The sequence below is a fragment of the Nanorana parkeri genome, unplaced genomic scaffold (assembly GCF_000935625.1).
Source record: "Nanorana parkeri isolate BGI_ZX_2015 unplaced genomic scaffold, ASM93562v1 scaffold661, whole genome shotgun sequence".
NCBI lineage: Eukaryota > Metazoa > Chordata > Amphibia > Anura > Dicroglossidae > Nanorana > Nanorana parkeri.
In genome coordinates, this window is record NW_017306929.1 from 867233 (window position 1) to 880195 (window position 12963).

General features: G+C 39.5%; 1 protein-coding gene across 3 annotated transcripts in view; it reads left to right on the plus strand.

The window, feature by feature from the left end:
* SRGAP1 (SLIT-ROBO Rho GTPase activating protein 1) overlaps positions 1-5501 on the plus strand; it is a 151286-nt gene extending 145785 nt beyond the window's left edge. For 2 of the 3 annotated variants that reach the window (XM_018563402.1, XM_018563403.1), the window contains exons 19-22: positions 61-241; positions 323-454; positions 2032-2374; positions 4857-5501. In XM_018563402.1, the coding sequence (XP_018418904.1) occupies positions 61-241; positions 323-454; positions 2032-2374; positions 4857-5237 (1037 nt within the window). In that variant the 3' untranslated portion in view covers positions 5238-5501. Of the gene's footprint in view, positions 1-60; positions 242-322; positions 455-2031; positions 2375-4853 lie in introns of all 3 variants that reach the window. The other variant, XM_018563401.1, reaches the window with a different exon arrangement.
* Positions 5502-12963: the final 7462 nt, after the last annotated feature.

The following is a 12963-nucleotide window of genomic DNA, read 5'->3' on the forward strand; positions in this document are numbered from 1 at the left end:
TTTGTTTCTTATCAGATTTGTGTATTTTGTATGTAAACGCTTCTTGTTCTTTGCTTGCAGAGTGTGAACCAATTGAAGCCATAGCCAAATTTGATTATATTGGAAGAACTGCACGAGAACTGTCCTTTAAAAAGGGTGCATCACTTCTTTTGTATCACCGTGCTTCTGAAGACTGGTGGGAAGGAAGACATAATGGAATTGATGGTCTGGTGCCCCATCAGTACATTGTCGTACAGGATATGTAAGTCATATTAGGCAATCTGAAAATAACCAATGTCATACAGATCTCCGCCTTACTAATGGTACTTATCTTCCTGTTTAGGGATGATACATTTTCTGATTCTTTAAGTCAAAAGGCAGATAGCGAAGCTAGCAGTGGGCCAGTAACTGAAGACAAATCGCCCAAGGACATCAATTCACCAACTGACAGATATCCTGATTTATATTCAGGAAGGTAAGAGCCACCACGCTAAAGAGTGCTTGAAAAGGCAACTATTTGAACGTTTGGATGGCAACCTACTTTCACTGCTGTTAACCACCCCTTCATTGTAATCTCTCTACCGTTTACAAATGTGCATCATGTCACGTTAGATATCCCTATGCCCCTGCGTGGGTGATTTTTCGGCTTAATTCTTGCTTTGGAAATCAATAATAATGTATTGCGACTAAAAAGTCAACGATGTTCATGCTTGTGCTTACATTCTGAAACCAGCTAGAAAAGTAATTGGAAGGTGACTGGTTGCCATGGACTGTTTCCCAAACTTTAGTCATTTTTGTCCCATCACAACAGAGACAAAAAAAGGATTAATGGGGAAAAAAGCTTTCAAATAGCACATCAATGTATTACCACAGCAGAGAGACAATGGCCAAGGTTATACTGTATATTTGAAAGTAGGAAACCGCTTTTAAGTAAAAAAAAATGTTGAAATCTCTGTCAGGTGTTTATTGTTTGAGGAAATGGAAGAATGACACTGGATCTATTCCTTTTATACGCTAGTAGTGTGGGGATGGTGTTCATACACAATGTTTGGACATTGAACTGGCAGCTTCTGGTCACCAAAGGGCTTCCACTGTCACATAGGACTGTGACTGGAATAAGTAACTCTAGATTGGCACACACAGCTTTCCTTATACAACTAGCTGCTGATGAACTTTGTGTGTGCCATTCTATAGAACAGTCACTATATCAAAGCAATCCATTTACTACCAAGTCTGCATACACTCTTTTCTACCTTTTTTAAAAGCCCTGATGAAGGGTGGAAAGCATAACCCCCTGAAAACGTGTTGACTTTGTCATTTTACTTTGGAATCAACTTGTATCTGGAATTTTAATATCACAATGTGGTGCATTAGTTTTAGATTTGCTTATTCAAGGTTTTTATTGCTGTCTGGATTCCGATTGAGTACCTAAAACTGCAGTTACATACTATAGAATTCTGCCAAAGTAAGCCCCAGACTTAGAGTAACTGTACAACCGAACCCACACACCCTAAGTAATACACTTACCTGACTTACTCCTCTAAAATATTTGCTGTTCGGTTCACTGGAAATCACCACTTTACAGGATTTCTAGCTGCATAACTACAAAAATGCCAAAAGCAATTCAATTGAGAGGATTAGAGATTGCAATGTGCATGTGTGGAAGAAGTAGAGCCCTAATTCTAGACTCCCACCTCCCAGCAAGGTAGAGGGGGGCTTTTATGGTATGACTCTTCCATAAAAAAACAGTAATCGTATTAAGTAAAAGTCTTATGGTTGTTCTGTTCATGTCAGTGGGGAAATCTTATGTTGCATACTTTGCCTGGTTATAGTGCTCGGCATAGAACTTTCTGATGAGCAAACTGTTTCAGGACAGCTATAGAAAATGTATGGATTCCATTCTTATTCAAACCTTTTTCCTCAACTATTGCGTTACATTTTAGCTTTTTAGAAAAAGTGTGGTTGATGGATAAAGAGCTATATGTAAATTGAATACATTTTTTTTACAGATGGTTATTTAAAACAATGTTTTTTTCTGTTTTGGTGTTGCAGACAAAGACGAAGAATCGATCCACCTCCTCCCTTTCGGCGTTCAGGCCGATCTAGTGATAGCCACTGTCCAGTTCACCCACCACAGTCCCTTAACACTTCAATGGAAATCGGATCTTCTAATGTTTTAAGTCATTGTAGCCCACGTGCCCTCCTACACAATCGCAACCTCAATACTGACAGCCCAGAACGTAGACGGAAACCAGGTCATGGAAGTCTGACCAATATCAGCAGACACGATTCTCTGAAAAAGATAGACAGCCCTCCAATACGAAGGTCTACATCATCTGGACAATATACCAACTTTAATGACCACAAGCCTCTTGACCCAGAGAGTATTGCTCAGGTATGTAAAGGAATTAAAGTTGATATGGCTACTATGAAAAAAATAAAAATCTGTCTCTGTTTTTAATATGATTTTGGGTACCGATGCAGTTTTTAGGAACACTAATTGGACATCATCATGAAATATTGAGAATGCTACAGCCTCATTAATAGTTAAAGCAAAACTATGCTCTCCTATCTTTTATAGCCTAGGAAGGTACCAGTATAGCCTCTATTTGGATTGCAGTTCCATGGTGTTGCACATGTGATCGGCTATGACATCAGACATTTGAGGGCTTGAAAGTTCAGCTGAGAGCAGAAATAGGCACCTTGGAATCCTTGAAAGTTGGCATGCCTTAAAAGTAACTGTTTTGGGAGACATTAAATTGGTGCGTCAAGTTCTGCTTTAAAGGGTTATTAAAGGAGAACTATGAGATGAGTGATTTCCACTCACCTCATAGTTCTAGCCGACCTGTGACAATGAGACTGTCACAGGTCGGCTCAGTAGATCGGGAGGTGAGCGAACACATAGCGGCGTTCGCTCACCTCTCGATCCTGTCACGGCTCTCTGCCGTGACAGGGGGAGGGGCTGGATTCCCCTCTCCCCGCTCCGATCTGACTGGCGGAACGGATGGGGGAGGGGGCGGGTACAGCTGGCTCTGCCTCTAGATAGGCAGAGCCAGCTGTCACTCACGCAGCTGGGCGGATCCCGTCATCTACGTCGGGATCCGCTTCAGCTGCGTCGTCTCAGTATACCGCGAGCTGTAGCTCGCGGTATACTGAGCTTAGGGTAACAGGAGGACGCTAGTTTGTGTCCTCCAGTTACCCTAAGGAGAACTATGGGGAAAAGCCCTGACCCCATAGTTCTCCTTTAAGGTAAGTGCTTACAGTAACATTGGGGGGGAGGGGAAAAAAATATACTTTTAAGGTGCAGTACTGCCAAAAGTCTTTCATGAGCTGTGAAATGTTGCAGTTCAGCATAAAAGCTGTGACTTTGCTTATAATGCGCACGAGATACTGAACATGGTACAGTGTATGAGCAGTTTGCAATGCATTCTGGAAAGTCCTGCATCTGCTATGAATGTGCAGTAATTCAGTTGTGCTCACTCTTCTTTTTTAGCATGTTATGAAAGCGCAACCGAGATTACTTTCTGGAGTCCATTGGTTGTAGAGGTATTGCACATACAATAAATTATCTAAATGGTGGTGTATGCCACCAGCACACAAACAATATTCTGAGTTCAGTACCAATTACTATGCATTAACCTATTTTATCCACCCCCAGCTCTTCTTCATTAATAGTTACTGTTCACTTTCACTTCACTGTGCATTAAAGTATAGCTAGAGGCAACATTTTGAGAGGTTAGAACCACTTTCAGGTTCCTAATTGGTCTCCACTAGGAAGATTTACTCTTAGTGCAATAATTGTCCTCATCACCAATGTTACCTGGAATGAGGGTAAGGATTAAGCCAACATTTTTATTTGCCACCGGAGCAGGAATAGAGGGGACATTTGTCTGAATTGGGACACTCTCTTTCCTGTGACATCTGTCTTATAGGGGATATCCGCTACAGACATAAGGTGAAGAATTTCCCTAATGGCACACAGATGTCAATTAAAATAAATAAAACCCTCCCTTCCTCTATCCAAAATGAAAGAAAAAAGTTTTACCTTTTACATATACCTTTTTATAGTAGAGATTTTACATACATCTACTGTCCATTGACCCTTCTCTTAGATCCTTCTATTCAAAGTACAAAAACCTTTAGTGTGCGACCTTCAGTTACTGCAAACCTTCCAATCGCAATACATTAACCATTTATGATGCACTCGCCTTTCCATTCTTACATTGTGCTGTATAATGTATGCTGCTTAGCTGTATACATTATATACCCCATATTTTATACACTGTGTTGTACCCTATATATTCACTGGTGGAGTGCTTCATAAACTGTCCTGTTGCTATGATTCTTTTTCACTGCACAACTATATATACTTTGCTATACATTATAGGCTCCATTGTATATGTGCTGGACATTACATGCACCATGCTGCTTGGATGTAAACAGAACTAAATTCTATATCTAATGGTGCTCCATTGTACAATTTAGACTTACTGGTAATGTACCAAAGAAAGTGGTGCTTGATGTTCAGTAACCCACACCAGAGAGGGTATTTGGTACATATTTACCTGTTATAAAAGGTACATGATTTAATAAACTTGTGGAGAAAAAAGTGTACACTATAACTTCTAGAATGCACCTTTATAGTATTCACCAACTACAATGCCTGAGAAGAGCATATTTGTGCTACTTTACTGATCTTTGTCTATTATCTCTCCTTTGAGTAACCTGTCACTGGACTGCTGCCATCATTATGATCCCTTCTCTGGCAAAAAACTAGCACACATTAGCTGCTAAGTTCTTAATTTTAACATTTTATGTGATAAAAGCTATCAAAAGACTGTGGGCACCTAACCGTATCGTCTTTGCCTCCCAAGCAGGATATAGAAGAGACCATGAACACAGCCCTGAATGAGCTACGTGAGCTTGAGCGACAGAGTACTGCCAAGCATGCTCCGGATATAGTGCTAGATACACTGGAGCAGATCAAGAACTCTCCCACCTCTTCAACATCCACAGATTCATTAAGTCCTCACCACAATGTCATGATGAAGAACACAGAGCCACTAATCCGCCGTAGTACTAGCACATCTAGTGAAACGATGAGTACATTTAAACCTATGGTGACTCCTAGAATGGGAGTCCAACTGAAGCCACCAGCTTTAAGACCAAAACCTGCTGTCCTACCAAAAACTAATCCTGGTCTAGGACAGGCATCACAACCTTCACAGGGGGCAGCAGATAAATCGTGCACAATGTGATGTTACCCTGCCAAGATTTAATTAGTAACTGGAGATGCCATGGTTTTACAGGAACATTACACCTGTGACTATTCAAATACTTTTTTTTGTAACTGGACAATATTATGTGTTTACAACAGTAGAAACACATAGATATTACTTGAAAAATTCATGCTGCACAAATTGTATAGTTTGCAACAGATCACAAATTGCTTCCCACTTATAAATGAGATTTTCCATCTAATGTGCATAGAGTGTGGGTATATATATTTTATTTTTTTCTTAACTCGCAGTGTGTCGTGGATTTATGAACACAGAGGCTCATTGGTTTGTAGAGCATCTTAGAATACATGATGGCAGTAATGTGATTAAAGCTATTAAATGACATTCCTTTACAGCCTTACTGGCTGCTTAACAAAGAATCCTGTGGTGGATCCCAAACAAGTACACCTCCGGACAGAGTCCAGTACTATATAACCACTGTTGATGTTTTTGTGGCTGTATAATCTTCCTTATAACAGGGAGACTAACCTGTTAATGTGTACAGTATGCACTGCATGTGGTTCTTATTCTAGGTATATGTGGCGTAATCTCTATGTATAGAGATGGATATATACAGAAGAAACATTTTGCACACGCATTCTGCAGATGAGATGAACAATGTACTGCTGTACAGAAGTACTTCTGTGCTTGGCTGGATTGCTCATTAGAAACCCATTAGCTATAGGCATGTGTCTGCAGGTGCCAATAAGCTAAAGGGTGGCTGGCAATCAGCTGTAGTGGAGCTATTAGAATATAGAAAAATCAGTGTTTTCCCCCCCCATAATGTTGTTTTTCTTATTGCTGGGGGGCTTTAAGCAGTGCAATAGTGCACTCAGAGTAGTGAAATAACGCAAAGACATTTTATAAATACAGATTGGTGCCTGAGGAGGTTACGTTCCCCTGAACACTTGATCCAGTTAGCCACTTGCCAGAGCTGGAAGTCATTAACCACTTTACTGACTAGCTGAGTGCTGAGCAATAAACACAGCAGATATATTTGGATATGTTTATATATAAAATCAGCACAGTATTATTATCTGTTCCATTAGAAAAGGTGGTTGGGTATTCCAGATGTGATACATTTATATAACCGTTTACTTGCATCTCATAACGATGCATCTATTTTTTTTATTATTGTTATTATCTGCCTGTTAATCTACTAATATTTTTTGAATATGTTTGTTTTTCTTGAATTACATAAGAAGACATAGTAGCAGAGATTACTTTTTTTATCCCAATGTACAAACTGCACAATCTAGGTAACATTTTAGTGTAGCTTAGGTCTAAAATGTCAGAAAATGCAGGTACTATCATATTATTATCATGTTTTTCTTTTTTAATCATTTAGTTGTATATATGACTTGTATATTCTAGGTTACAGTCACACCTCATCACTTGAGGTTTTTTTTTATATATTTTCTTTTGGTTTGTTTCAGGTTAATCCAATCATGATAGAATTATGATTTTAGTGTTCTTCAGTTCTCTAAATGAGGAGACATTGGCCCAGATAAGTGTGGTAGAGGCAGCAGACCTTGCTGACTATTCATCCGGGATTACACTTGCATACTATCTATAAACTGCTCTAGTTATTTTTAGTCTCGTGAATGAAGCCATTTTAGAACTAGATCTGGGTGAATTATTTTAAAATGTGACCGTTGCTTCCATCCTTTAAAGGTGGGGGCAGGTAAAATGAACACCTTAGAATGTCTTTTTAATGCAGAGCATTAACATTCCTGTACTAGTACACTACTGTTTCCAATAGACCTACTGGCGCTTTGTGTGCACTATGCGGAGGGCTGTCATTGTGTACAAGTGTTATACCTCTTCACTGAAGCCGAGGCCAGGAACTGGCTGCTCTAGGTAGAGCGGCGTCCTCACATGATTATAGATGACACTAGCAACTCACAGGAACAAACTGGAACTCACTACTGTTCAAACACAGGACTAGCCTGGTACTGTTCTTCTTTTGGTCAATGTGGCATCATGAATTGAATACATGTCTTTAAAAGGTTGGAAACGTGTATATTTGTTATAGACTGTTTAACACTTAATAGATTTAGTGTAGTGCAAGAATATATTAGGAACAATGCATCTGAGTGTACTGCCAGTTACATGTGTAGTTTGATGGTTCTAGGTATATCCAGTACTGTAGGTGGTTGTGTACGGGCCATTCACTAGCGTGGCCTTCATGGAGTTATTCCCTCTACCGGCATATCTCCTGCACAGCCAGCTGTCCGTATTGTCTTTTTATTACAGCTAGCATTTAGTTTTTTTTTTGTTGACTGTTATTTAAATTGTGTCAGTGTACATCTGTAGTATGTACATGTGAAAGTGCCTTTAAACTTTTAGAGGACCTTCAACTTTTTACTCCACATATTACATTTCCATAGCATTCAAACCCATTCTCCAAAAAAAAAGGTTAAATATACTGAAAAATAAATGTGTGAATTTCCTTTTAAAAAAACGTGGCTGTTAATCTGTTGTGATTATGCACTTTTATGTACAGTACTATAGATTTTGGCATGTGCCAATTACAGGCTTCAACATCCCTCCAGGTTTGCTCCTCAATAGTTTTTCTTTATAATAAAGAATACTGTCCTGTCAATCATTGTCGGGTTATAATTTTTTTACGTCTGTCTTGTGAATTTGGGACATACTGCTATGTGTTCTAAAGAAGATTGTTGAATGTTGTTTATCCAAAGATGACTTACTTGGGATCAAAACGTAAGAGACACGTCTGGCATTCTTTTGTGTCGTCATGGTATGCAATGGTTTATTTTACCTTGCAAACACTAAACTAGCATGAACGAGGTAACTCTGCATTGCTTCCAGCAACACAGATGGTTTTTCTGCTCAACAGCAACCCAGCTCTCCTCATGAGTGCATAGGAAAGGCTAGGAAGTCTACATAACCACCTCAAAAATTCCAAGATGCCAACAGTTCCTGATCCCAGAGAAAGCATCTTTAGGTTTTGGTATCTAGTTGGAGTGTTCCATCAAAATACTAGTTTAAAGTTTTGTTTGGTGTTCTCCTTTTTAGGTCCCATTTAATAAAGCAATTATATTCTCAGGTTATGCTAATGTGTCAACTCCTTTACAATTACGGTGGCAGTGCATATGTATATTAGTTATAGCTTGTAGATAGCTGACATCTATATGTTGTCTCTTAGAGTGGCAGCAAGAGTTAAGGCATCCTCTTGAGATTGAGGTCATACATCTGGCATGAGTGGATGTGTAGGTGTGATATGCAACTGATTGTCAGAAAGGAGAATGAATGTGAAATCATGGCATGTGCGGGGGTTATAGGAGATAAAGTTGCGCACTAAAAGCATATTCCATAAAAAGACATAACGTTCATAGTATAAATGCACATGACTCATGTTGGAACAAAGCCGGCATCAGCTGTTCATAGAGTCAGACATAATGTAGCCCAGCACCAGCTGTGAGGTTTCTTTATCATCCTTTATATCCGTGAAGAAACTGCATTCAGGGGAAACTGTTACTGTCCCGCTAGCAGGGAGATGTTACCTAGGTATAGTAATACTTTAATGACAAGGTGACTGTTGTCATTTCACTAATATTTGGTTTATTAAAGGCCCAGAACCTCCAGCTATTTTAACCAAGGACCATGATAGTTCTTTTTTCTTCAGCAAAAGTATAGCTATATTTTAAGCTAGGGAATACACAGGTGCATTTCACTTCACTGTCCAGTTTGTCAAAATTGAGTCAAATAAAAAGTTATGTGTTACCTTTTGTGTTCATTTGGATAATGATTTGGATTTTGCAAAGATGGCAAATAACTATCTTTAAAAAAAAATCCTGTGCACGACCTGTAGGGTTAAAAGAAGTATACTTCAATTATTCAAGCATACTAGTCTGTTAGAAAGGTAAATTGGCTTATCTATTATGTTATAGATTGCTTATGGTACCTACCAACTATGCTATGAGAGCTAAACCTTATTGGCCAACATTGCTAGCATGTGTGATGGTGTGAAAGCTGTCCTGAATGGACTAAACTATGTCCTGAATGGACTAAAGCTGATGTAATTTCACACGCCATTTAAAAGTCCAATATATGCATGCATGCATACATACATGTGTGTGTGTGTATGTGTATATATATATATATATATATATATTATAACAAAGTGGAAGCAACTGGGAACAACAGCAACTCAGCCACGAAGTGACCATGTAAAATGAGTGGGGTCAGCGCATGCTAACGCGCACAGTGCGGAGAAGTCGCCAACTTTTTGCAGAGTCAATAGACCTCAAAACTTTGTGTGGCCTTCACATTGGCACAACAACAGTGCGTAGAGAGCTTCATGGAATAGGTTTCCATGGCCGAGGAGCTGCACCCAAGCCTTAAATCATCAAGTGCAATGCAAAGCGTCGCATGCAGTGGTGTAAAGCACGCCGCTACTGGACTCTAGAGAAGTCGAGGCACATTCTCTGGAGTGACGAATCGCGCTTCTCTGTCTTACAATTCGATGGACATGTATGGGTTTGGCGGTTGCCAGGAGAACGGTACTTGCCTGACTGCATTGTGCCAAGTGTAAAGTTTGGAGGGGGGATTATGGTGTGGGGTTGTTTTTCAGGGGTTGGGCTTGGCCCCTTAGATCCAGTAAAGGGAACTCTTAAGGCATCAGCATAACAAGACATATTGGACAATTTCATGCTCCCAATTTGTGGACCTGAGTGGTGGGAGGGTCTGCTTTCATTATGACCACCATCAATGTTCTAATGAGGAAAACTGCAGTGTGTCTGCAAACCTTAGGAAGCATCACGCCTAAGATGTGACTTCTGGGAAAATCAGTGATCCAATTAAACAGGAAATAATATTTCTGTAGGTGTTTAGTACACCAACTGTGTACGGAACACCTCCATGCTGCATTTAATTTTTTGACAGCAGTTGCCAAAAAGAAAAGATAATTTTAGCATATTACAACATGGCTTGTGTAGCTATTAAACCTTTTAATAAAAGTGGAGTTTTCCTTTATGGATAAGGCCAAGCTACACTGGTAATGTCAACCTTTTGATTTTGAGATATTTAACCGTTTCCTGGCAATCATCTCATTAAGTTAGAGCTACTCAGGAGATTTTTATGAGCTCATTCATGTTATGAAATAATAATCGCTAGTTGTTGCATATGATCGCTAAGGAGATGTAACAAATTGCTCCTTATGGAGTAAAGCCTGTTGCAGCAATTGATTTTGCATGTATAAACAATGTGCTAATCATGTTCAAATGATCACTACAAGATGCTACAACATGCTGCAAGTGTAGCTTCTGCCATAGGAAGCCATTTGTTCCATCTCCCTAGTGGCCATTTATCGTACTAACTAATGAATAGCAATTTTAGTAACAGGACTGAGCTTCTAATGATGTCTTGTGCAGCTCTAGCCTATTCAGCTGCCTATCAGCTAGTGGTTACATCACTTGGCAGCAAGAGATTCAAATAATCCCTTGTAATTCTAGTTTTAAAGGGATACTGAACCTTTTATTTAAAAAATTCTAGGAGGTAGAGCTTTCTCTTAGCATTTTTTTTGCATCTATGTGCACTACCTGCAGTGCAGTCTACACTCCAGGCTCATTCTGGAGAATGGAGCCTCATGTCAGGATAATGGAGTTGTACCAGTGTCTACCCAGAGACTGAATAGAGAAGGTGTCCAATATAAAAAGACCAGGAGAAAATAGCAGATGGGGCAACAGGGGCGACCATGGATGGTGCATCAATGGAGGAGGGCACTTTGGGAAGTACAGTGGATATAAAACGTTTACACACCCCTATAAAAATGCCAGATTTTTGAGATACGATAACCAAGACAATTGCTGATTTTTTCTTTCTCCCAAATAACAAGACTTGCTTTACCAGAAGAGGATTACAATTTTGGAATGGTTCTGCTAGAGCCTGGACCTGAATCACACTGAAAAGCTGCGGGGTGACCTGAAGAGGGCTGTGCATGGGAGATGCCCTCGCAATCTGACAGATTTGGAGCACTTTTGCAAGGAAGAGTGCAAAGATTCCCAAGGCTGAATGGGTGTCATAAAATCAAAAGGTGCTTCAATAAAGTATTAGTTTAAGTCTCCGTTCACACTGAGGTGTTTTGTCGCTCCAAGGTAAGCGCGGCAAAACACTCAAGACAAGGAATTCCCATTTATTTCTATGGCCCCTGTTCACACCTGAGCTCACCAAAAGAGGCAAATACCATCTATGGTTATACCTGAGAGAAGAGGATAGGGAGGGAGGTATACAAGGAAGAGACCTGGGAATACAGTGGGGAACCAGAAGGCCAAGGTCCATGAAGGGAAAAAGCAAAGGGGAGGGGAATATCTCTTTCACAGGGATCAATGAGGGAGTCGTACTCCCTGAGGTGGCCCAGACATGCTGAAGTCCAGAAAGACTCAAGTCAGACTGATGGCACTCTACCAATCAGCTCCTTTCTTGAATTTTACGTAGTTTTATGAATAGGCGCAAATGAGAACTAATCCTGGGAGATATCACTGAAATAACGAAGTATAACATACAATTAAAGTGAGCCTGGCCTTGCCTAAAAAGTGCTGCTGTGCAGCCACCACATTGTGCCCACATATACCTGTATTTATCTTCATATACATGCCTGCATGACCCCCATTAAATCCTAGGCCTAATCTAGATATTTCCAAATAATGCACTGTTGATGAGAATATTATATTGTGTTTAACTATTAATCATTTTTAAAAAATCATTTACAATGCAGGAATTTCAAGAATGAACTGCCTTGCTTGAGGAGACGGCCTTGTACATTTAGAGGGATATTAAATGATCAATAGATATAGCCACTTTGCTGTGTAATCTCTTGATTCTCACCTTCCTTTTTTTATTATTGATGCAGCCACTACATAATTCATAAAGTTCCTGTATCTTCAACTTTACATTGTGTGCACAAAATTACCTAGAAATAAAAATAGACCTGTACACAAACTCCTATGACTCACAAGCTTTTAATAGAATGACTAGCTTAGTGTGATCTGTGATGAATGCCTAGATGGATGGACACCTTATGCCCTGACAAGGAAGCATATTTTTATACTGAGGAGAGGTAATTGATAGATGAAAAATGAAAAAGTATTAGAGAATGTGTGAACAGCAACCTCCACAGGCGCTATTAATGCTATCTAAAAATGTATGACTAGAAGAGCCGTGTTTGCATATAGTTTTCACATCATGTTGTCTGTGCAGTTATTTTTATGCAGACAGATTCAGAGCAACTGTCGGATAACAGGATAAAAGGTGATGTGGCACTCATTCATACCGTTGGGTGTCTCACGTGAAATGATGAACAAGAAGTGTCGTGAGGACTGGATTCTTCACAAGCCATGGTAGAAATGCCAATCATTACCAGTATTTAAAGCCTAAAAAAAAAATAAATCAATTGTTTCCATTGTAGCAGGCGGATGATCATTTAGAGATATGTGCACATCTCCTAAAATAGTCATCTACGAACATTTGTCATTTTTATTAAACACAACCAGAAGCCTTTATTCTAGGTATATCCCAGCCAAATACACAATATAGCAATCTTTTCATGGAAAAGCTATTTTAGTGGTTTCCTCTTTCATGGCCACAGTTGTTCCACCAATCAAATTGAGTAGAATGTAGAAGATATCATTTACGCGGAGGGTATACTATCCTACATTAGGATTTATTTACTAGGAGATGCCAT